Source organism: Mesoplodon bidens, assembly GCF_964165515.1.
Source record: "Mesoplodon bidens genome assembly, chromosome: 1".
NCBI classification, from domain to species: Eukaryota; Metazoa; Chordata; class Mammalia; order Artiodactyla; family Ziphiidae; genus Mesoplodon; species Mesoplodon bidens.
The window spans coordinates 195165952-195192070 of NC_138176.1; the positions used below are offsets into that span (position 1 = coordinate 195165952).

A 26119-nucleotide genomic window follows, 5' to 3' on the forward strand; every position below is an offset into this window, starting at 1 on the left:
GTTTATTTTTGTCTTTATTTCCATTTCTCTAGGAGGTGGGTCAAAAAGGACCTTGCTGTGATTTATGTCATAGAGTGTTCTGCCTATGTTTTCCTCTAAGAGTTTGATAGTGTCTGGCCTTACATTTACGTCTTTAATCCATTATGAGCTTATTTTTGTGTATGGTGTTAGGAAGTGATCTAATCTCATACTTTCATATGTCCCTGTCCAGTTTTCCCAGCACCACTTATTGAAGAGGCTGTCCTTTCTCCACTGTACATTCCTGCCTCCTTTATCAAAGATAAGGTGACGATATGTGCGTGGGTTTATCTCTGGGCTTTCTATCCTGTTCCATTGATCTATCTTTCTGTTTTTGTGCCAGTACCATACTGTCTTGATTACTGTAGCTTTGTAGTATAGTCTGAAGTCAGGGAGCCTGATTCTTCCAGCTCCTTTTTTCTTTCTCAAGATTGCTTTGGCTATTCAGGGTCTTTTGTATTTCCATATAAATTGTGAAAATTTTTGTTCTAGTTCTGTGAAAAATGCCAGTGGTAGTTTGATAGGGATTGCATTGAATCTGTAGATTGCTTTGGGTAGTAGAGTCATTTTCACAATGTCGATTCTTCCAATCCAAGAACATAGTATATCTCTCCATCTATTTGTATCATCTTTAATTTCTTTCATCAGTGTCTTATAATTTTCTGCATACAGGTCTTTTGTCTTCTTAGGTAGGTTTATTCCTAGATATTTTATTCTTTTTGTTGCAATGGTAAATGGGAGTGTTTCCTTGATTTCACTTTCAGATTTTTCATCATTAGTATATAGGAATGCCAGAGATTTCTGTGCATTAATTTTGTATCCTGCAACTTTACCAAATTCATTGATTAGCTCTAGTAGTTTTCTGGTAGCATCTTTAGGATTCTCTATGTATAGTATCATGTCATCTGCAAACAGTGACAGCTTTACTTCTTCTTTTCCGATTTGGATTCCTTTTATTTCCTTTTCTTCTCTGATTGCTGTGGCTAAAACTTCCAAAACTAGGTTGAATAAGAGTGGTGAGAGTGGGCAACTTTGTCTTGTTCCTGATCTTAGCGGAAATGGTTTCAGTTTTTCACCATTGAGGATGATGCTGGCTGTGGGTTTGTCATATATGGCCTTTATTATGTTGAGGAAAGTTCCCTCTATGCCTACTTTCTGCAGGGTTTTTATCATAAATGGGTGTTGAATTTTGTCGGAAGCTTTCTCTGCATCTATTGAGATGATCATATGGTTTTTCTCCTTCAGTTTGTTAATATGGTGTATCACGTTGATTGATTTGCATATATTGAAGAATCCTTGCATTCCTGGAATAAACCCCACTTGATCATGGTGTATGATCCTTTTAATGTGCTGTTGGATTCTGTTTGCTAGTATTTTGTTGAGGATTTTTGCATCTATGTTCATCAGTGATATTGGCCTGTAGTTTTCTTTCTTTGTGACATCCTTGTCTGGTTTTGGTATCAAGGTGATGGTGGCCTCGTAAAATGAGTTTGGGAGTGTTCCTCCCTCTGCTATATTTTGGAAGAGTTTCAGAAGGATAGGTGTTAGCTCTTCTCTAAATGCTTGATAGAAGTCGTCTGTGAAGCCATCTGGTCCTGGGCTTTTGTTTGTTGGAAGGTTTTTTATCACAGTTTCAATTTCAGTGCTTGTGATTGGTCTGTTCATATTTTCTATTTCTTCCTGATTCAATCTTGGCAGGTTGTGCTTTTCTAAGAATTTGTCCATTTCTTCCAGGTTGTCCGTTTTATTGGCATAGAGTTGCTTGTAGTAATCTCTCATGATCTTTTGTATTTCTGCAGTGTCACTTGTTACTTCTCCTTTTTCATTTCTAATTCTATTGATTTGAGTCTTCTCCCTTTTTTTCTTGATGAGTCTGGCTAATGGTTTATCAATTTTGTTTATCTTCTCAAAGAACCAGCTTTTAGTTTTATTGATCTTTGCTATCGTTTCCTTCATTTCTTTTTCATTTATTTCTGATCTGATTTTTATGATTTCTTTCCTTCTGCTAACTTTGGGATGTTTTTGTTCTTCTTTCTCTAATTGCTTTAGGTGCAAGGTTAGGTTGTTTATTCGAGATGTTTCCTGTTTCTTAAGGTCAGATTGTATTGCTATAAACTTCCCTCTTAGAACTGCTTTTGCTGCATCCCATAGGTTTTGGGTCATCGTGTCTCCATTGTCATTTGTTTCCAGGTACTTTTTAATTTCCTCTTTGATTTCTTCAGTGACCACTTCGTTATTAAGTAGTGTATTGTTTAGCCTCCATGTGTTTGTATTTTTTACAGATCTTTTCCTGTAATTGATATCTAGTCTCATAGCATTGTGGTTGGAAAAGATACTTGATACAATTTCAGTTTTCTTAAATTTACCAAGGCTTGATTTGTGACCCAAGATATGATCTATCCTGGAGAATGTTCCATGAGTACTTGAGAAAAACGTGTATTCTGTTGTTTTTGGATGGAATGTCCTATAAATATCAATTAAGTCCATCTTGTTTAATGTATCATTTAAAGCTTGTGTTTCCTTATTTATTTTCATTTTGGATGATCTGTCCATTGGTGAAAGTGGGGTGTTAAAGTCCCCTACTATGATTGTGTTACTGTCGATTTCTCCTTTTATGGCTGTTAGTATTTGCCTTATGTATTGAGGTGCTCCTATGTTGGGTGCATAAATATTTACAATTGTTATATCTTCTTCTTGGATCGATCCCTTGATCATTATGTAGTGTCCTTCTTTGTCTCTTCTAGTAGTCTTTATTTTAAAGTCATTTTGTCTGATATGAGAATTGCTATTCCAGCTTTCTTTTGGTTTCCATTTGCATGGAATATCTTTTTCCATCCCCTTACTTTCAGTCTGTATGTGTCTCTAGGTCTGAAGTGGGTCTCTTGTAGACAGCATATACATGGGTCTTGTTTCTGTATCCATTCAGCCAACCTGTGTCTTTTGGTGGGAGCATTTAGTCCATTTACATTTAAGGTAATTAGCGATATGTATTTTCCTTTTCCCATTTCCTTAATTGTTTTGGGTTCATTATTGTAGGTCTTTTCCTTCTGTTGTGTTTCTTGCCTAGAGAAGTTCCTTTAGCATTTGTTGTAAAGCTGGTTTGGTGGTGCTGAACTCTCTCAGCTTTTGCTTGACTGTAAACGTTTTAATTTCTCCATCAAATCTGAATGAGATTCTTGCTGGTTAGAGTCATCTTGCAGGTTTTTCTCCTTCATCACTTTAAATATGTCCTGCCAGTCCCTTCTGGCTTGCAGAATTTCTTCTGAAAGATCAGCTGTTAAACCTTATGGGGATTCCCTTGTGTGTTATTTGTTGTTTTTCCCTTGCTGCTTTTAATATATTTTCTTTGTATTTAATTTTTGACAGTTTGATTAATATGTGTCTTGGCGTATTTCTCCTTGGATTTATCCTGTATGGGACTCTCTGTGCCTCCTGGACTTGATTAACTATTTCCTTTCCCACATTAGGGAAGTTTTCAACTATAATCTCTTCAAATATTTTCTCAGTCCCTTTCTTTTTCTCTTCTTCTTCTGGAACCCCTATAATTTGAATGTTGGTGCGTTTAACGTTGTCCCAGAGGTCTCTGAGACTGTCCTCAGTTCTTTTCATTCTTTTTTCTTTCTTCTGCTCTGCAGTAGTTATTTCCACTATTTCATCTTCCACGTCACTTATCCGTTCTTCTGCCTCAGTTATTCTGCTATTGATCCCATCTAGAGTATTTTTCATTTCATTTATTGTTTTGTTCATCATTGCTTGTTTCATCTTTTGTTCTTCTAAGTCCTTGTTAACTGTTTTTTTGCATTTTGTCTATTCTATTTCCAAGATTTTGGATCATCTTTACTATCATTATTCTGAATTCTTTTTCAGGTAGAATGCCTATTTCCTCTTCATTTGTTAGGTCTGGTGGGTTTTTATCTTGCTCCTTCTCCTGCTGTGTGTTTTTCTGTCTTCTCATTTTGCTTATCTTACTGTGTTTGGGGTCTCCTTTTTGCAGGCTGCAGGTTCGTAATTCCCGTTGTTTTTGGTGTCTGTCCCCAGTGGCTAAGGTTGGTTCAGTGGGTTGTGTAGGCTTCCTGGTGGAGGGGACTAGTGCCTGTGTTCTGGTGGATGAGGCTGGATCTTGTCTTTCTGGTGGGCAGGTCCACGTTTGCTGGTGTGTTTTGGAGTGTCTGTGGACTTTTTATGATTTTAGGCAGCCTCTCTGCTAATGGGTGGGGTTGTGTTCCTGTCTTGCTAGTTGTTTGGCATAGGGTGTCCAGCACTGTAGCTTGCTGGTCGTTGAGTGAAGCTGGGTGCTGGTGTTGAGATGGAGATCTCTGGAAGATTTTTGCCGTTTGACATTACGTGGAGCTGGGAGGTCTCTCGTGGACCAGTGTCCTGAAGTTGGCTCTCCCACCTCAGAGGCACAGCACTGGCTCCTGGCTGCAGCACCAAGAACCTTTCATCCACACGGCTCCTCAATTTGGGATGATTCATTGTCTATTCATGTATTCCACAGATGCAGGGTACATCAAGTTGATTGTGGAGCTTTAATCCGCTGCTTCTGAGGCTGCTGGGAGAGATTTCCTTTCTCTTCTTTGTTCTCACACATTTCGGGTCTCAGCCAAAAAGGAATAGATGCCTCCTGTGTGTACTCTCTTCACACCTCGTCAACAAAGGGTAGAAGCCGTAGTGCACATCAGGGAGATCTAATCTAATTGGAGGGTCTCCCTAAGGAAGCGATGTCTGCGCTGAGTCCTACTCTCAGACCATCTTGTCTGGGTCCAAGTGTGGAGCTAGCTATGGTCCTGAGTTTTAATATTAAAAAAATTATTTATTTACTTTTGGCTGCGTTGGGTCCTTGTTGCTGCACGCGGGCCTTTCTCCAGTTGCGGTGAGTGGAGGCCACTCTTCGTTGCAGAGCATGGGCCCCAGGCACGCGGGCCTCTGCAGTTGTGGCTCGCGGACTCTAGAGCACAGGCTCAGCAGCTGTGGTGAATGGGCTCAGCTGCTCCGCGGCACGTGGGATCTTCGCAGACCAAGGCTCGAACCCGTGTCCCCTGCATTGGCAGGTGGACTCTTAAACACTGCGCCACAAGGGAAGTCCCTAACATTTTTTTTAATGACTTAGAAAAAAGATACATAATCAAATTTATTCATGAAATTTGCTAATGTCACCAAACTGGGTGACTAACATTTTGGGGAGGCAGATTTTAAATGTGTACCATTAGTTGAGAGAAGTGAGGCAAAAAAAATTGGATGAGATTCTTTAGGAACAAATACAGAATAGTTCATTTAGAAAGAAGAACATGTAGTAAAGTAAAACTGGGACAACTGGAAAGTGTAGTATTGTACTTAAAAGTGAGCATGATAGGGCTTCCCTGGTGGCGCAGTGGTTGAGAGTCCACCTGCCGATGCAGGGGACACGGGTTCGTGCCCCAGTCCAGGAAGATCCCAAATGCCGCAGAGCGGCTGGGCCCATGAGCCATGGCCGCTGAGCCCGCGCGTCCGGAGCCTGTGCTCCACAACGAGAGAGGCCACAACAGTGAGAGGCCTGCGTTCCACAAAAAAAAAAAAAAAAAAGTGAGCATGATAATTGGATACATGAAGGAGAGCAGAGCTTAAAACATACATGATATAATCTTTCATCCTCAGCATAGGTCAGTCATTTATTAGAACACTGTGTTCACCTCAGCACCCCAATGCAACAGTGTTACACATGAAAAGCTTGGAGATGTCACTGCAGAGGAAATGTAATAATGAAAGCGATGGCTTTTGGCTCAATAGAGGCAGAAATGAAAGGCAATGGAAACTTGACGAAGACTAAGCAGCCCTTTAGCCTGTGGGATAAGAAGGTAATGGGTGCTGAGGAGGGTGACTCTAGAAGTTGAAGGATGCTTGTGCCTTGAGAAGTGTTCAGAGGGAAATTCACTTTCAAGCATATGGCTACCAGACTTCAATATCCCCAAACTCCATTAAAGCTCACAAACACCTGTGTAAACAGTATCGCATACTATCTCATTCACACTGTGGCCTTGCTAACCTACCAATCAAATGGTGTTGCATTTACTGAACTTTCCTTAGTTACTTGATTTCTTTACCTAAGGTCTTAGCCTCTGTCAGAAGAATCTTCATTAGACTTAAAGGCTGTCCAATATCATGATATTAAAAAGACCAAAAGAAAAGTCTTCCAGAAAAAATTCAATTTCTTGGCAGACTAAAATCTTAATCATTAAAATATCGGTATGTGGAAATATTTTATTCCCTGATAGTCTAATTTTAACAAGAGTTGCAAATCCTATTAAATAAATGTAGGTAACGGATTTTGTAGAAACTATCCCAAATCACTTCAGGCCAATCTGCTGGGGCTGAGAAGAAGAATCCATGTAGGATCATAAGAAGGGAGAAAGAGTACTTTCAGGTAGAAGAACTGTGTTTGATTATCTAATATTACCACTTAAGTAGCTGAATAATTTTGGGGATGACATCTCTACTCTTTAAAGCTCAGGCTTTTGTTTTTATGTTTAATCTGAAAAATGGAGATAATGCAGTGGTATGCTGGTAAATGTGTAACAACTGGCTCTCCTGGGGACAGAATTACCAGTTTTGTAGCATTTTCCAGTTTCTATGATATAAATACTCCCACCAAAATAGCCAATTTCAAGCTACCAACATGGTGTCACTGAATGAATATAAGCCAGCTTTAGCACTCTGTGGGTAACATGATGGTTAAACGGGAAATGTACATATAAGTACTTATACAGTTATACTATACAAATGTTACTTGTCACCTTCTTATATAACATCTTTTTTTACGGTACTAGCCAATGAAAAGTAATATCTTTCTGTAGCACACACACAAAAACTAAATTTTTAGAGAAAATAAATTTTGTTATGTATATTACATATAGGAGAGTAGACGTTTTAAAAGGATGAATCAGAACATACAATTATTGTTAATCTAATAAATCCAGATTATGCTGCATTATTTATACACTAACAGAAAAGAAAAAAATAACTTATTTAAGGGAAAAGCACTTAACTAAAAATTGTTCGTTTATCTAATAAGGGAGCCCCAAAATAGATGAAGCAAAAAATAACCGAATTGAAGGGAGATATGGACAGTTTAAAAGTAAGAGTTGGAGACATTAATCCCACTTGCAACAATGGATTGAACAGCTAGACAGAAGATCAGCAAGGAAATATAAAACTTGAACAACAGTATAAATCAACTGGACCTAAGAGCGTCTATAGAACACTTAATCCAACAACAGTAGAATATGTATTCTTCTTAAGGGCACAAGAAACATTCTCCAGGACAGATCATATATTAGGCCACAAAACAAATCTCATTAAATTTAAAAATATTGAAATCATAAAAAGTACGTTCTTCGACCACAGTGGGATGAAATTAGAAATCAATAACAGTACCCACCAATGTTCACTGCAGCATTATTTACAATAGCCAAGATATGGAAGTAATCTAAGTGTCCATCAATAGATGAGGGGATAAAGAAAATGTGGTATATATATACAACAGAATATTACTCAGCCCTTAAAAAAATCTTGCTATTTGCAACAGCATGAATGGATCTAGAGAGTATTATGCTAAGTGAAATAAGTCAGACAAAGAAAGACAAATCCCATATTATTTTACTTATATGTAGAATCTAAAAAACAAAACAAACAAATAAACAAAATAAAATGAAAACAGACTCATAGATACAGAGAACAAATAAGTGGTTGCCAGAGGGGAGGGAGAAGGAGTGGGGACAAAATAGGTGAACTGGACAAACCTCCAGTTCTAAAATAAATAAGACATACCGATGTAATATACAGCATAAGGAATATGATCAATAATATTGTAATAACTTTGTATAGGAACAAATGGTTACGAGACTTATCATGATGATCATTTCATAATGTATGTAAATGTCAAACCACAATATACTACACCTGAAACTAACATAATAATGTTCATCAGCTATATTTCAGTGAAAAAAAGAAATTAAGGACTTCCCTGGTGGCACAGTGGTTAAGAATCTGCCTGCCAATGCAGGGAACACGGGTTCGAGCCCTGGTCTGGGAAGATCCCACATGCTGTGGAGCAACTAAGCCCGTGCGCCACAACTATTAAGCCTGCACTCTAGAGCCTGCGAGCCACAACTACTGAGCCCGTGTGCCACAACTATTGAAGCCCACATGCCTAGAGCCCATGCTCTGCAACAAAGAGAAGCCACTGCAATGAGAAGCCTATGCACTGCAAGGAAGAGTAGGCCCTGCTCCCCACAACTAGAGAAAGCCCGTGTGCAGCAACAAAGACCCAACCCTGCCAAAAATAAAAAAAAAATTATTTATAAAAATTATGTTAAAAATATAAAGCTAGAAGGGACTTCCTTGGTGGCACAGTGGTTATGAATCCACCTGCCAATGCAGGGAACATGGGTTCGAGCCCTGGGCCAGGAAGATCCCACATGCTGTGGAGCAACTAAGCCTGTGCACCACAACTACTGAACCCATGTGCCACAACTACTGAAGCCCGTGCGCCTAGACTCCATGCTCCACAACAAGAGAAGCCACCACAATGAGAAGCCCACGCATCACAATGAAGAGTAGCCCCCGTTTGCCGCAACTAGAGAAAGCCTGCATGCAGCAATGAAGACCCAAAGCAGCCATAAATAAATAAATAAAATAAAATAAAGCTAGGAATAATGAGGCTTTTGGGGTCAGGGACCTAGGTAAGAATTCTAGTCTGTAGCTCTGGGACTGTGTGACCTTGGGCAATTTTCTTAATTTCTCCAAGTTTCAGTTTCTTTCTCCATAAAATGAGCATAGTAAAACTTATCTTGCAGATTGTTATAAGGATTAGAGCTGGGGTAGGCAAACAATGGTGTGGGTCCAAATCTAGCCCTCTTGTTTTAAAGATTAGAGATAATTTATGTTAGGTATCCTAGTAGGGTACCTGGTATCTAGTAGGCTTTCAATAAATGCTTTTAATAAGATGATTTCTTGATATCCAAGTTTATTTAACAAAAATAACTCTTAGCTGTCAAAAAAATTACTTGGAGCACCTGATTATACTTAATTCCAATAAACTCATTATATTATTATGCTGCATTATAACACAGTAAACCAGTTTCTTTGCAGTATGTTAGATGTGTAAATATAACCAATGAACTACATCTTTGAGGTCTTTAAAAGAGAATTTAAGTTCCAACATTAATATAATACAAATTACTTTGAATTGGTCATCTAGAGGTTGTTTCCTTTTCCCTCGAAGGCTATCCTTCTGCATAAAAAGGAAAGTTTAGTCTGAATCTCAGTTCTGCCAATTTAAGTCAAGTTACTTTATCTCTCTAAGCAAAGTATTGTTTTGAGGTTTAAGAAAATTACAGATTTTATATAGGGTCCAAAATATAAACTAAAGTAAGAATTTTTCTGTTCTCTAACTAAAACTAAGTTTCTATATTAAAACTAACTTCACCTTTGGCATCCACTCTAATATCAGCTTATCTTCAAAGGGCTTCGTGTAGCAGGACAAGCCCCAGACCCTTCCTTAGCCAGGTTATATTACTGTGATTAGGCTAGAATCAGGCCAACTTCTATTTATACTTCCCCTCCCCACCCCCCACAGCAAGCGTCCCAATGATTTTTTAAATTGCACTAGTAGAGCTTTGCCAGGAGAGGGCACCCTTGCCCACATGAAGGTTAACTGTGTGCCGGGTTCTTCTGGGGGCAAGGGTAAAAAATTCAATTATAATTAAAAAACATATTCAATATAATGTCTGTTTTTAACTGCTTAAAGACAGTCTAAGTGAAAAACTTGACTCAAATATATTATTTTATTGTCTAAATATTGGCAAATTTTATCCTTGGGGATGGTACTCTCCTCCTCCTTAGGTAACATCTTTCAGTTTCAGTGAACTCTTTTTAAAATTAATTAACTAATTAAATAATTCTTATTGAGATACAACTGACATATCATATGATATAAGTTTAAGGTGTACAACTAGTTGATTTGATACATTTATATATTGCAATATGATTGCCACCTTAGCATTAGCTAACACCTCTATCACATTACATGGTTATTTCTGTTTTGTGATGGGAACAATTAAGATCTATCTTCTTGGAGGACCTTCAAGATGGCGGAGGAGTAAGACGTGGAGATCACCTTCCTCCCCACCAATACATCAAAAATACATCTACGTGTGGAACAACTCCTACAGAACACCCACTGAACGCTGGCAGAAGACCTCAGGCTTCCCAAAAGTCAAGATACTCCCCATGTACCTAGGGTAGGGCAAAAGAAAAAAGAACAAACAGACAAAAGAATAGGGACGGGACCTGCGCCTCTGGGAGGGAGCTGTGAAGGAGGAAAAGTTTCCACACACTAGGAAGCCCCTTCGTGGGTGGAGACTGCGGGTGGTGGAGGGGGGAAGCTTCAGAGCCACGGAGGAGAGCGCAGCAACAGGGGTTCAGAGGGCAAAGCGGAGAGATTCCCGCACACAGGATCAGTGCCGACCGGAACTCACCAGCCTGAGAGGCTTGTCTGCTCATCTGCCGGGGCGGGTAGGGGCTGAGAGCTGAGGCTCGGGCTTCAGAGGTCGGATCCCAGGGAGAGGACTGGGGTTGGCTGTGTGAACACAGCCTGAAGGGGGCTAGTGCATCATGGCTGGCAGGGAGGGAGTCCGGGGGAAAAAGTCTGGACCTGCCTAAGAGGCAAGAGACCATTGTTTCAGGTTGCGTGAGGAGAGGGGATTCAGAGCACCACCTAAACAAGCTCCAGGAAAGGGCTTGAGCCACGGCTATCAGCACGAACACAAGAGACGGGCATGAAACGCTAAGGCTGCTGCTGCAGTCACCAAGAATCCTGTGTGTAAGCACGGGGCACTATCCACACCCCCCTGGGAGCCTGTGCAGCCCGCCACTGCCAGGGTCCTGTGATTCAGGGACAACTTCCCTGGGAGAACACATGGCATGCCTCAGGCTGTTGCAGTGTCACGCTGGCCTCTGCCGCCACAGGCTCGCCCCGCGTTCTGTACCCCTCCTTTCCCTGCCTCAGCCTGAGTGAGCCAGAGCCCCCTAATCAGCCTCTCCTTTAACCACGTCCTGTCTGGGTGAAGAACAGACACCAGAGGGTGACCTACACACAGAGGTGGGGCCAAATCCAAAGCTGAACCCTAGGAGCTGCATGAACAAAGAATAGAAAGGAAAATTTCTCTGCGCAGCCTCCAGAGCAGCAGATTAAATACCCACAATCAACTTGGCGTACCCTGCATTGGTGGAATACCTAACAATGAATCATCCCAAAATTGAGGTGGTAGACTTTGGGAGCATCTGTAGACTTGGGGTTTGCTGTATGCGACTGACTAGTTTCTGATTTTTATGTGTATCTTAGTATAGTTTTTAGCACCTGTCATCATTGTTGGATTTGTTTATTGGTTTGGTTGCTCTCTTTTATTTTTATTTTTTTACTTTAAAAATATTTTTATTTTAATATTTTTTATTTTAATAACTTTAATTAATTAACTTATTTATTCTTCTTTCCTTTTATTCTCCCTTCTGAGCCATGTGGCTGACAGGCCTGAGCCTCTTAAGTGGGAGAGCCGAGTTCAGGACATTGGACCACCAGAGACCTCCCAGCCCCATGTAATATCAATCGGCGAGAGCTCTCATCTCATCTCCATCTCAATGCTAAGACCAAGCTCCACTCCATGACCAGCAAGCTCCAGTGCTGGACACCCCATGTCAAACAACTGGCAAGACAGGAACACAACCCCACCCATTAGCAGAGAGGCAGCCTAAAATCATAACAAGTTCACAGACACCCCAAAACACACCACCAGACACAGTCCTACCCACCAGAAAGACAAATCTAGCCTCAGGCACCAGTCCCCTCCACAAGGAAGCCTACACAACCCACTGAACAAGCCTTAGCCACTGGGGGCAGACACCAAAAAAAATGGGAATTACGATCCTGCAGCCTGCAAAAAAGAGACCCCAAACACAGTAAGTTAAGCAAAATGGGAAGACAGAGAAACACACAGCAGATGAAAGAGCAAGGTTAAAACCCACCAGACCAAACAAATGAAGAGGAAATAGGCAGGCTACCTGAAAAAGAATTCAGAGTAATGATAGTAAAGATGATCCAAAATCTTGGAAATAGAATGGAAAAAATACAAGAAACCTTCAACAAGGACCTAGAAGAACTAAAGAGCAAACAAAAAATGATGAGCAAGAAAATAAATTGGATGAAAAATTCTCTAGGAGGAATCAGTAGCAGAATAACTGAGGCAGAAGAACAGATAAGTGACCTGGAAGATAAAATACTGGAAATAACTACCACAGAGCATATTAAAGAAAAAAGAATGAAAAGAATTGAGGACAATCTTAGAGACCTCTGGCACAACATTAAAGGCACGAACATTTGAATTATAGGGGTTCCAGAGGAAGAAGAGAAAAAGAAAGGGACTGAGAAAATATGTGAAGAGATTATAGTTGAAAACTTCCCTAATATGGGAAAGGAACTAGTCAATCAAGTCCACGAAGCACAGAGAGTCCCATGTAGGATAAATCCAAGGAGAAACACGCCAAGACACATATTGATCAAACTATCAAAAATTAAATACAAAGAAAAAATACTAAAAGCAGCAAGGGAAAAACAACAAAGAACATACAAGGGAATCCCCATAAGGTTAATAGCTGATCTTTCAGAAGAAACTCTGCAAGCCAGAAGGGAGTGGCATAAAGTGATGAAAGGGAAAAACCTACAACCAAGACTACTCTACCCAACAAGAATGTCATTCAGATTTGATGGAGAAATTAAAACGTTTACAGTCAAGCAAAAGCTGAGAGAGTTCAGCACCACCAAACCAGCTTTACAACAAATGCTAAAGGAACTTCTCTAGGCAAGAAACACAACAGAAGGAAAAGACCTAAAATACCGAACCCAAAACAATTAAGGAAATGGGAAAAGGAAAATACATATTGCTAATTACCTTAAATGTAAATAGACTAAATGCTCCCACCAAAAGACACAGATTGGCTGAATGGATACAGAAACAAGACCTTTATATATGCTGTCTACAAGAGACCCACTTCAGACCTAGGGACACATACAGACTAAAACTGAGAGGATGAAAAAAGATATTCCATGCAAATGGAAATCAAAAGAAAGCTGGAGTAGCAATTCTTATATCACACAAAATAGACTTTAAAATAATGTTACAAGTAACAAGGAAGGACAATACATAATGATCAAGGAATCAATCCAAGAAGAAGATATAACAATTATAAATGCACCCAACATAGGAGCACCTCAATACATAAGACAAATGCTAACAGCCATAAAAGGGGACCTCGACAGTAATACAATCATAGTAGGGGACTTTAACACCCCACTTTCACCAATGGACAAATCATCCAAAATGAAAATAAATAAGGAAACACAAGCTTTAAATGATACATTAAACAAGATGGACTTAATTGATATTTATAGGACATTCCATCTAAAAATAACAGAATACACTTTCTTCTCAAGTGCTCATGGAACATTCTCCAGGAGAGATCATATCTTGGGTCACAAATCAAGACTTGGTAAATTTAAGAAAACTGAAATCATATCAAGTATCTTTTCCAATCACAATGCTATGAGACTAGATATCAATTACAGGAACAAATCTGTAAAAAATACAAACACATGGAGGCTAAACAATACACTACTAAATAACCAAGAGATCACTGAAGAAATCAAAGAGGAAATAAACAAATACCTAGAAACAAATGACAATGAAAACATGAGGACCCAAAACCTATGGGATGCAGCAAAAGCAGTACTAAGAGGGAAGTTTATAGCAATACAATCCTACCTCAAGAAACAAGAAAAATCTCAAATAAAAAAACTAAACTTATACCTAAAGTTATTAGAGAAAGAAGAACAGAAAACCCCAAAGTTAGCAGAGGAATGAAATCATAAAAATCAGATCAGAAATAAATGAAAAAGAAATGAAGGACACAGGACTTCCCTGGTGGCCTAGTGGTTAAGAATCCACCTGCCAAGGTGGGGGACATGGGTTCGAGCCCTGGTCTGGGAATATACCACATGCCACGGAGTAACTAAGCCCGTGCGCCACAACTACTGATCCTGCGCTTTACAGCCCGTGAGCCACAACTACTGAGCCCGTGTGCCACAACTACTGAAAACCACGCACCTAGAGCCCATGCTCTGCAACAAGAGAAGCCAACACAGTGAGAAGCCTGCATACCACAACAAAGAGTAGCCCCTGCTTGCCGCAACTAGAGGAAGCCAGCGCACAGAAACAAAGACCCAATGCAGTCAAAAACAAACAAACAAATAAATAAAGAATAAATAAATAAATAACTCTATAAATAAATAAATAAAAAGGAGATGGGTCTGTTAAAAGAAAAAGAAATGAAGGGCACAATAGCAAAGAGCTATAAAACTAAAAGCTGGTTCTTTGAGAAGATAAACAAATTGAATAATCATTAGCCAGACTCATCAAGAAAAAAAGGGAAAAGACTCAAATCAACAGAATTAGAAATGAAAAAGGAGAAGTAACAACTGACACTGCAGAAATACAAAGGATCATAAGAGATTACTACAAGCAACTATATGCCAATAAAATGGACAACCTGCAAGAAATGGACAAATTCTTAGACAAGCACAACCTTCCGAGACTGAACTAGGAAGAAATAGAAAATATAAACAGACCAATCAAAAGCACTGAAATCGAAACTGTCATTAAAAATCTTCCAACAAACAAAAGCCCAGGACCAGATGGCTTCACATGAGAATTCTATCAAACATTGAGAGAAGAGCTAACACCTATCCTTCTCAAACTCTTCCAAAATATAGCAGAGGGAGGAACGCTCGCTTCCAAACTCATTCTACGAGGCCACCATCACCCTGATACCAAAACCAGACAAAGATGTCACAAAAAAAAGCCACTACAGGTGAATATCTCTGATGAACATAGATGCAAAAATCCTCAACAAAATACTAGCAAAAAGAATCCAACAGCCCATTGTAAGGATCATACACCATGATCAAGTGGGGTTTATCCCAGGAATGCAAGCAATCTTCAATATATGCAAATCAATCAATGTGATACACTATATTAACAAACTGAAGGATAAAAACCATATGATAATCTCAATAGATGCAGAAAAAGCTTTTGACAGAATTCAACACCCATTTATGATAAAAACTCTCCAGAAAGTAGGCATAGAGGGAACTTACCTCAAAATAATAAAGGCCATATGCGACAAACCCACAGCCAACATTGTCCTCAATGGTGAAAAACTGAAACCATTTCCTCTAAGATCAGGAAAAAGATAAGGTTGCCCACTCCCTCCACTTTTATTCAACATAGTTTTGGAAGTTTTAGCCACAGCAATCAGAGAAGAAAAAGAAGTAAAAGGAATCCAAATCAGAAAAGAAGAAGTAAAACTGTCACTGTTTGCAGATGACATGATACTATACATAGAGAATCCTAAAGATGCTACCAGAAAACTACTAGAGCTAATCAATGAATTTGGTAAAGTAGCAGGATATAAAGTTAATGCACAGAAATCTCTTGCATTCCTATGCACGAATGATGAAAAATCTGAAAGAGAAATTAAGGAAACACTCCCATTTATCACGGCAACAAAAAGAATAAAATACCTAGGAATAAATCTACCTAAGGAGACAAAAGACCTGTATGCAGAAAACTATGAGACACTGATGAAAGAAATTAAAGACAATACAAACAGATGGAGAGATATACCATACTCTTGGATTGGGAGAATCAAAATTGTGAAAATGACTATACTACCCAAAGCAATCTACAGATTCAATGCAATCCCTATCAAACTACCAATGGCATTTTTCACAGAACTAGAACAAAAAATTTCACAATTTGTATGGAAACACAAAAGGCCCTGAATAGCCAAAGCAATCTTGAGAAAGAAAAAAGGAGCTGGAGGAATCAGGCTCCCTGACTTCAGACTATACTACAAAGCTACAGTAGTCAAGACAGTGTGGTACTGGCACAAAAACAGAAAGATAGATCAATGGAACAGGATAGAAAGCCCAGAGATAAACCCACGCACATATGGTCACCTTGCCTTTGATAAAGGAGGTAACAGTACAGAATGGAGAAAAGACAGCTTCTTCAATAAGTGGTGCTGGAAAAACTGGACAACTACATGTAAAAGAATGAAATTAGAACAGTCTTTAACACCATACACAAAAATGAACTCAAAATCGATTAAAGACTGAAATGTAGGGCCAGACACTATAAAACCCTTAGAGGAAAACATAGGCAGAATACTCTATGACATAAATCACAGCAAGATCCTTTTTGACCCACCTCCTACAGAAATGGAAATAAAAACAAAAATAAACACATGGGACCTAATGAAACTTCAAAGCTTTTGCACAGCAAAGGAAACCATAAAGACGATGAAAGGACAACCCTCAGAATGGGAGAAAATATTTGCAAATGAAGCAACTCAGAAAGGATTAATCTGCAAAATATACAAGCAGCTCATGCAGCTCAATCTCAAAAAAACAAACAACCCAATCAAAAAATGGGCAGAAGACCTAAATAGACATTTCTCCAAAGAAGATATACAGATGGCCAACAAACGCATGAAAGGATGATCAACATCACTAATCATTAGAGAAATGCAAATCAAAACTACAGTGAGGGGGCTTCCCTGGTGGCGCAGTGGTTGAGAGTCCACCTGCCGATGCAAGGGACACGGGTTCATGCCCTGGTCCAGGAAGATCCCACATGCCGCGGAGCGATGAGCCCGTGAGCCATGGCTGCTGAGCCTGCGCATCCGGAGCCTGTGCTCCAAAACGGGAGAGGCCACAACAGTGAGAGGCCCACGTATCGCAAAAAAAAAAAAAAAAACCTACAATGAGGGGTTTCCCTGGTGGCGCAGTGGTTGAGAGTCTGCCTGCCGATGCAGGGGACATGGGTTCGTGCCCCGGTCCAGGAAGATCCCACATGCCGCGGAGCGGCTAGGCCCGTAAGCCATGGCCACTGAGCATGCATGTCCTGAGCCTGTGCTCCACAACAGGAGAGGCCACAACAGTGAGAGGCCCGTGTACTGCAAACACAAACAAACAAACAAACAAACAAAAAACTACAATGAGGTATCATCTCACACCAGTCGGAATGGCCATCATCAAAAAATATACAAACAATAAATGCTGGAGAGGGTGTGGAGAAGAGGGAACCCTCTTGCACTGTTGGTGGGAATGTAAATTGATAAAGCCACTATGGAGAACAGTATGGAAGTTCCTTAAAAAACTAAACATAGAACTACCATACGACCCAGCAATCCCACTACTGGGCAAATACCTGAGAAAACCATAACTCAAAAAGAGTCAGGTACCACAATGTTCATTGCAGCACTATTTACAATAGCCAGGACATGGAAACAACCTAAGTGTCCATCGACAGATGAATGGATAAAGAAGATATGGCACACACATACAATGGAATATTTCTCAGCCATAGAAAGAAACGAAATTGAGTTATTTGTAGTGAGGTGGATGGACCTAGAGTCTGTCATACAGAGTGAAGTCAAAAAGAGAAAAACAGATACCATATGCTAACATATATATATGGACTCTAAAAAAAAATGGTTCTGATGAACCTAGGAGCAGGACAGGAATAAAGACACAGATGTAGAGAACAGACTTGAGGACAGGGGGAGGGGGAAGGGTAAGCTCGGAGAAAGTGAGAGAGTGGCATTGACATATATACACTACCAAATGTAAAATAGATAGCTAGTGGGAAGCAGCCACATAGTACAGGGAGATCAGCTCGGTGCTTTGTGACCACCTAGAGGGGTGGGAGAGGGAGGGTGGGAGGGAGACGCAAGAGTGAGGGGATATGGGGATATATGTATACGTATAGTTGATTCACTTTGTTATATAGCAGAAACTAATAAAACCTTGTAAAGCAATTATACTGCAACAAAGATGTTAAAAAAGAAAAAGATCTTCTTAGCAACTTTGAACTTTTTAATACAGTATTGTTATCTATAATCATAATGCTTAGGGAAGCAAGCAGTTTACTTATTGCTTCCAGAATCCCATATGTAATATATGCTAATTATATGAAATTTAGACATTTAATCTGTACATAAAGAGATGTCCAAATGGATGTTCTTCAAAATGTTGAAAGTAGTTTCCACTGGATAGAGGGTTTTAAGGAAATTTAAAAAGAAACTTTATTTGTATTTATGTGTATGTTGGAAGTTTTTTTTAAAAGTATGCATCATGTTTACAAACACATTAAAGCTATTCCCAGAGGAAACATTAAAAATAAACCTCAGCACCGATCCTTTGTTATTTTATTTTTTAACCAAGAACAGAATATGGTCTGCTACTTATTTTGGAGGATAATCTCTAGATTACCAAAGGAAAGGCCTTTTTTAACATTGTGGTCCTGGATCACCACTATCAGAATTACTTATGAGGCTTGCTAAACATATAGAGTTCCAGGCTCCCTTCCCCACCACTACTGCATCCCAAAGAAAGTGAATAAATCAACATCTCTGTGGGGTGGGACCCCTACATGGTTCCCAAGCGCTCTTGGAGAAATGTATGTATACTTAAGGCTGAGAACCACCAGACTTAAAGGAAAGATTAGCAACTTCACTGTGTCATTCATATCTATAATTATATACATTCTCTCCCTCTCTACATCTCTCCACCTATTTTCCCACAGTCTACAGAAGCTGAAACTGAGATGAGGTAAAGGCCTCGAATATCAGGTGTTTCAATGATTAAAATACTTAGGAAAACCCACAGAACTGTTGATACTCATAGCAATCCCCAATCTTTTTTTGTCCATTTCTGTCTCAACTTACCTGGTTCTTGGGTTTCTGATGAAGCCAGTGTTTATGAAATTAGGGCAGAGACATGTTGTTTTGACTCCAGTTTTTTCTAAGGCAGCCAGTTCTTCAGTCAAAGCTTTATGAAATCCAACAGCAGCAAACTTGCTTCAACTGAAAATAAACAGTTCAAGAGAGAGTTCACAAGATAATTCAGGAAAGCTGCTGCATCTATTTAATTGCGATGTCTGTTTTCCTTAGTTAAATGTGGTCCTCTGCCAGGCAGCATGGCCACATCTGGATCTCAGGGTCTGGCCCAGACCTAGTGAATCAGAATCTGCATTCTAGATGACCCTCAGGAAAATTTATAGGCACAGCAAAGTCTAAGAAGTGCTGGCATAGAACATTTACTGCATCCCAGCATCATTTATCAGTGTAAGAACTGAGTAGGTTTAAATATCTTGTTAGGAAAATTGGTAGGGTGTTTTTGTTGTAGCTGTTCCCCTAAAATTTAATGTTGCTATAGGCTGTTCGTTATTTACTATAGTATGTTCATGGAATTCATTGGGAAGTTCTCCAGCATAAGTCCTATTCTTCCCTGAAGCCTTAGCTTGATTTCCTCAAAGAGGTCTTTCCTGACCCCTAGTTTAAATTATTTTCCCATTATACAGTAATCTTCAGTTTTCCAAGAAGCACATCTTGGACTTATAATTAAATATTCATTTGGGTGAATTTTTTAAATGTCTGGCCCCCATACCTTTACTATAATAATCTCCATGACTGTTTTGGTCTCCAATGAATCCCCAGGGGCTGGCACAGTGCTTGGCCTATAATAGGTACTCAGTAAATATTTGTCAAATGAATGAATCAAAATGCAAAGCAATTCTTATTGTCATAGTGCCTTCATTTGGAAAGAGAAGGGAAATTTGTCATATTCTAAGTGGACATTACTTTTCCAGCTAGGCTTTTAAAGAAAGCAGCATTATTGAGATATAAATTCACATACCATATAATTCACTCACTTAGGTGTACAATTCAATGGGTTTTGGAATATTACATTATTAATTTTTAAAAATTATACAAAAATATTTATAATATAAAATTTACTATTTTAACTATTTTTAAGTGTATAATTCAGTGGCATTAATTACCAGATAGTTTTTCTCTAAGACTGTACAGATTACCAATTTTTTTAAATGAATTTTTAAAAATTTATTTATTTTTGGCTGCGATGGGTCTTTGTTGCTGTGCGTGGTCTTTCTCTAGTTGCAGCAAGCAGGGGCTACTCTTCGTCGTGGTGCATGGGCTTCTCATTGCGGTGGCTTCTCTTGATGCGGAGCATGGGCTCTAGGTGCACGGGCCTCAGTAGTTGTGGCACACAGGCTCAGTAGTTGCAGCTCGCGGGCTCTAGAGTGCAGGCTCAGTAGTTGCAGCACACGGGATTAGTTGTTCCACGGCATGTGGGGCCTTCCCAGACCAGTGATCTAACCTGTGTCCCCCCGCATTGGCAGGCGGACTCTTAACCACTGCGCCACCAGAGAAGTCCCCAGATTAGCAATTATACAAAGCAAATTCTTGCCAATTAATCTGTGCTTTGGATAATAGAGAGTTGTGGAAAGTTCTCTTTTATCTTTTTTTTTTAAAGCTTAGACACTTATTGAAGGCTTAAAAGAAAGATTGCTAGATTCAATTACACAAAATGTAAATCTTCTGTACACTGAAAAACAACACAAACAAAAATAATATCTAAAATTGATCACTATATACCAGACACTGTCCTCAGCTATTCAGATGCATTATTTCATTTAATCCTCAGAGCAATTCTGTGAAATAAATACTATTTATGATCTCCATTTCCCAAAAAGGAAACTTAGGCAGAGGCAGGGTTATAGAACTTGCCCAAAGACACAAAACAAAGTGGTAGAAACAGGCTTTAAACATGGGCAACAAACCAGGCCTCTATATTATAGACTCTAAACTTTATTAGCTTCTAACCAAGTTAAGAGGTAAATGCAACATATACGACAAAGATTAAGGGTGAATACATGACAACTTTTATAAATGGATAAGACAAAACTCTAATGGATAAATGCCTAAGGACATTAGCAGAAAATTTACAGAATAAAAATACCAATCGATATATGTATATATAATTTTTTTAGGAGTAATTAATATAAATACAAAGTAAAAAAAGATGAAATTTTTGCCTAGCAGTAATGGTAAAGATATGAGGAAACTTTTTATTTGTTTGAGTTGTTTTTCAATGTACAGAATACTTTCATTCTATATAATTGAACTGGCAATCTTTTTAAGCCATAAACATATGTCTAAGCTTTAAGAAAAAAAAGTGAGAGAGAAATTTCCACAGGGTTTCCTATTTTCTAAAGCACAGGTTAATTGGCAGCATTTTCTGGAAGGCAATTTGGCAAAAGGTATAAAATTCATTAAAAATATACCATGATCTTAGATCTGGTAATTTCTCTTTTAAGTATATATCCCAAGGAAATAATCAATCATGTTTCTAAAGAGTTATGTTCAAGGATAGTCCCTGGGGTATACAGTCCATGAAGGCAAATAGTTGCAAACACTGAAAATGTCTGTAGTGGACAGATGCTGTTTTTGCCCATCAGCATTCATATTCCCTCATTCTGGTAAGATCGCTCTGATTTTGTCGGGTTACACCCAGCTCCTCGTCTCCATACAGTGGTCGAATCCAAATTGGTCTAGTTAGAGTGAACTCTAGAACTAGAACATTTGAAGGCATGGCTTTTCCTCCACCTGCTGAACTTGGAGTTGAAAGGATATTATTCCAGAACTGCTGGTAGCTATCTTGCAAACACAGGACAGCCTGCCTAAGACTTCTCCTCTTTTAGTCTGGGGCAGTTTAAGTTTTGTGCTCCTTGCAACTGAAAGAGTCCTGAAAAATAAATTATCCAACAATAATGGATAAACTGAATAAACAGTGGCACATATATACCATGCAACAATTGAAAATGATGTTGCACATATATATTTATTAACATGCAAAATGTTCATTTTAAATTTAAAAAAAGCAAATTTATATGCAATTTTTTTCAATGCATGACTATATATCTACATTTAAAATGTCCTAAAAAATGATAACAAATTCTTATCATGTTTATTTCTGTGTGGTGAGACTATCAGTAAATATTTTTTTTCCTTTAGTAAACTGTATTTTCTGATTTTTCTTAAGTGAACCAGAAGTGCAGGGATATATTAAAACTCATAGTTAATGATCTTGAGTGTGTTAAAGGAATTTTATATTTTTGAACTTCAGAGTCAATTTGTTTTCAGACATATATATGAAAGCTAACAGTGAGTGTATTTTTTTCTGTACTTTGTGACATTACACCAAATTTCTTCTTACTGTCAATAATCTGAATTAATATTTCTCATTCCAAATTATTCTTTTAGATAATATATCATTACAAGTTAATGATCAGGACTCAGTTTTGCCATGTCTTCCCATACTGGTAACTTTCATGCTTATAAATTGGCTGAGCTGACAAAATACGTTAGCCAGAGTTTATAGGTGAACAAAAAGAACAAACAGGTTTACAAGGATAGTCTAACCACATCCGCAGAGTGGTTGTTCTTATGTCATGGCAAGATTCCCCTACCTCCCTCAGCAGATGTTTCAGTATGGAAGCATGATCTGTAAATGTTACAAAGTTTTCATAGAGTTTTGTTAAAATGTCCATCTCTTCATCTTCCATCTGCCTAAGAATATCCTCTTGCTGATTCTGTAGAAACAGTCTAAATTGCTCACATTCAGAATTTATTTCTTCTCTCCTACATTTAACCTGGTTTCTCACGTTCAACTGATTGGCTGGCTTGCAGAGTTATCACTTTTTCAACTTGTTCCATATCACTCTTCAAGGGCTCAATGGTACATTCTAGAATTTTCCTGTGATGAGAGGCAGCTTTCATGATGGGGCAATTGTAGTGTTTCTGGTATTAAATGGAGAAAGAGCACTGTGTACATAAAACCTCTAGGTTCTTCCCACAAAAAAGGGTCAGAAACTGATTGTGCTTCTCACACACAGAATTCTCTTCCTGCCCCTTTCACGTGCTCCTTCTGATCTGGAGTAAATTAGCAATTTCAGTCAAATGACTGAGCTGAGTTTGCTCCTGATGTTCTTGTCTCCAAACCAAAAATGGCAGATAGGACAGGGGAAGGTATCACCTAGGTCCTTCCAAGTCATGTTGATGCATGAGCAACAGAAGCTGTGCCCACAGTTGATGGTTACTGGATCTTTCAAGTTATCCACACAGATGGGGTAGCTAGACACCTCTTGTGCTTGTACCAGGGCTGTCATGAACTCCACTGAGTTGAGAACAAAAGTGGTGGATAAGAATGCTCCCTCTGGCAAGGCCTGCCTCAAGCTCAAGAACCAGTGAGAAGTGAATATCTTCCTCCAGAGATCACAGATTGACCTGCTTTACATTGCACTGGACTGGCATGCTGATGACAGCCACCGAAGTCTTGCTGAGTCTCCTACACCTACCTCAACTTGAAGGGCAAGAGAGATTTACTGCTTGTAGCTGTATCGCAAATTAGCCCACCCAAATTTAACATTAATGAGTTTCTTCTACAAGTAAGTAGCCACAGGTTCAAGAAAGCAATCATTCCTATGGGGGAGAAAAGCTTTTAATTTCAAAATTTACTAGACTGGAAATCACAATATAATAATTAATTCAGGCAAGAATCATCAATGACTGCAAATACTGTAAGGTAAAATTTCATGGGAAATAATATATTCACACAATCTCAAAATATTATTCTAAGAATTATAGTTCATGTGTAGAGAGACAAAATAAGTGCCTTTACAATGTAGAGACTAGAGAACACCTCCTGACCAATGAATGGATAAATTGATGGCCTGCGATGGGAAGAAAAACAGCACATATGGAAAAGTTCTGCCCCCCAACCATTACTCAAATCTAATCACAGGGAAATAATCACCAAAATTGAAACCATGGAACATTCCATGGTCTTAAACACTGCATAAACAAGAATGACACTGAAAAAAATACATTAAAAGAGACTAAAGAAACAACTAAGAGAAATTCATGATCTTAAGCTTTGATTCTAGATAGGCAGGAAAACTGCTGTAAAGTGGATAGTATGGGACAATGGGGAAAATTGGAATATGCACTACTTAATAAGATAAGTGTATCATAGTTAACCTTCTTGAATTCTAAAATTACACTTTAGCTACATAAGAAAGTATTGTATTCTTAGGAAATACATGATGAAATACTTATAGATGAGGGGTCATGATCTCTGAATGTTACTCTGAAATACTACTTCACAAAAAGCGGGTGTCAAGGTTTTGGTATGATGTGGGAGTGTAATGGCTGTGACTTTAAGACTTCATAGAGATGGAATAGTTCTTTATTTGGTGGTGGCTACATGAATCTGCATGTGATAAGTGTCACAGAACTATACGTACTCATTTGACCAATATTAAATTCTTGGTTTCCATATAATATTGTTAAGAAACATGGGAACATAGACAGTGGGTCCATGGGACCCCTCTGTACTAACTTTAAAAGTTCCTTGAATCTATCATTATTTCAAAGTATTAAAATTTTAGAAAAATCACCTGCAGGCTCATCCAAATGGTTAACTTAAATGGAAGTGGTTTCATGCATTTTGTAGTACACTGGGATATAAATCACTATATCCCTTGCTTTTTCTACTCATTTATTGTTCTGTACCTTTTGGGGGCAGTCCCCTACCTTGTGAGATATATGAATGCAGTACAGAAGCCTAACCTAGACCAAGCCACCAAGAGCTCTCCACTTGGTTGTGGTACCACCCTTCTACCTGGTCAGCCTGCTTCCACTCTTGCTCCCTTGCATCCATTCCCACTCAGTAATCAAAATTTTCCATTGAATAGACAACTTATATCCTCTCTTCCCAGTGATTAAATTTTTCCAGTGTCTGAATGCACTTTAAAACCTCAACTCCTCAACATGATATACAAAATCTTAAGTACTGATCCTGACTAGTCACTTTGAGGTTGAGTCCTATCGTTCTTTCTTCCTTGGTACATTGCAGCAAAAATTAACTTTTTTTGGTTGAATATGGTGATTACAAAAATTTAATTAACAATCAAGAAGAAAAAAGGGGAAATTTTATTCGAGCCAAACTGAGGATTATAATCTGGGAGACAGACTCTCAGAAAGAATTGTTCCACCTATTAGAAGTTGGAAAGCAAAGTCATATACATTTTCAAGACAAAGGATCATATATCAAAATGATATACTGAGGGCTTCCCTGGTGGCACAGTAGTTGAGAGTCCGCCTGCTGATGCAGGGGACACAGGTTCGTGCCCCGGTCCGGGAAGATCCCACATGCCGCAGAGCAGATGGGCCCGTGAGCCATGGCTGCTGAGCCTGCGCATCCGGAGCCTGTGCTCCACAGCAGAAGAGGCCACAAGAGTGAGAGGCCCGCGTACCATTAAAAAAAAAAAAAAAAAAATGATATACTGATATTTTACATAAAGTTCATGAAGGATACATAGTCCAGGTAAGCAGGTCCAAAGTGAGCAGGAAGTCACTATGACCTCCTACAGAGTTGGGAAAGAATGCTATTCTATTTTTTTTTTTTTTTTGCGGTACGCAGGCCTCTCACTGTTGTGGCCTCTCCCGTTGCAGAGCACAGGCTCCGGACGCTCAGGCTCAGCGGCCATGGCTCAGGGGCCCAGCCGCTCCGCGGCATGTGGGATCTTCCCGGACCGGGGCACGAACCCGTGTCCCCTATATCGGCAGGCATACTCTCAAGCACTGCACCACCAGGGAAGCCCCGATGCTATTCTTTTAAGAAGTTAAGTTGCTAGGGTCAGATGAACGGGAAAACAATTGATCTTTAAGGTTGAGCAGGCAGTCCCATCTTTGAGGAGCTCTGGTTTATGTGTAATGCAGAAGCACCCTGCACATTGGGGAGGTAGAGAGGTGGCCCAAACAAACACAGAAAGAGAATTTTATGTTTAAATTTTCTTGTCCTGCCTTAAAATATAAATTTTATTTCATCGATGCTGAGGTCATTGCTATGGAGTTAAGCATTCTCCGCAGGAATCTTTGTACACCTCTGTGTTTTCTGTCAGGTCTCCTCTCTCAAATGCTATCTCCTCGAGGAAACAGTTTCTACTCACATAGTTTGACTGTCTTCCTCTCCCTGCACTCTCTTGCTATCCCCTCTATTTTCTTTCATAGAATGCAATCATAATCT

General features: G+C 39.1%; 2 protein-coding genes across 2 annotated transcripts in view; both read right to left on the reverse strand.

Moving 5' to 3' along the window:
• LOC308630311 (estradiol 17-beta-dehydrogenase 11-like) overlaps positions 1-19274 on the reverse strand; it is a gene marked incomplete at both ends in the record, with an annotated part of 29174 nt that extends 9900 nt beyond the window's left edge. Inside the window, 2 exons of the mRNA XM_081258851.1 lie at positions 18895-19026; positions 19270-19274. Coding sequence (XP_081114977.1) covers positions 18895-19026; positions 19270-19274 — 137 coding nt within the window. The remainder of the gene's footprint in view (positions 1-18894; positions 19027-19269) is intronic.
• Positions 19275-20548: 1274 nt separating this feature from the next.
• TRIM60 (tripartite motif containing 60) lies at positions 20549-23198 on the reverse strand (the record flags this gene model as incomplete). Its single annotated transcript, XM_081258984.1, is given in 6 exon segments — positions 20549-20575; positions 22500-22685; positions 22687-22836; positions 22840-22944; positions 22948-23009; positions 23012-23198. Coding segments are annotated over 6 exon segments (717 nt in total).
• Positions 23199-26119: the final 2921 nt, after the last annotated feature.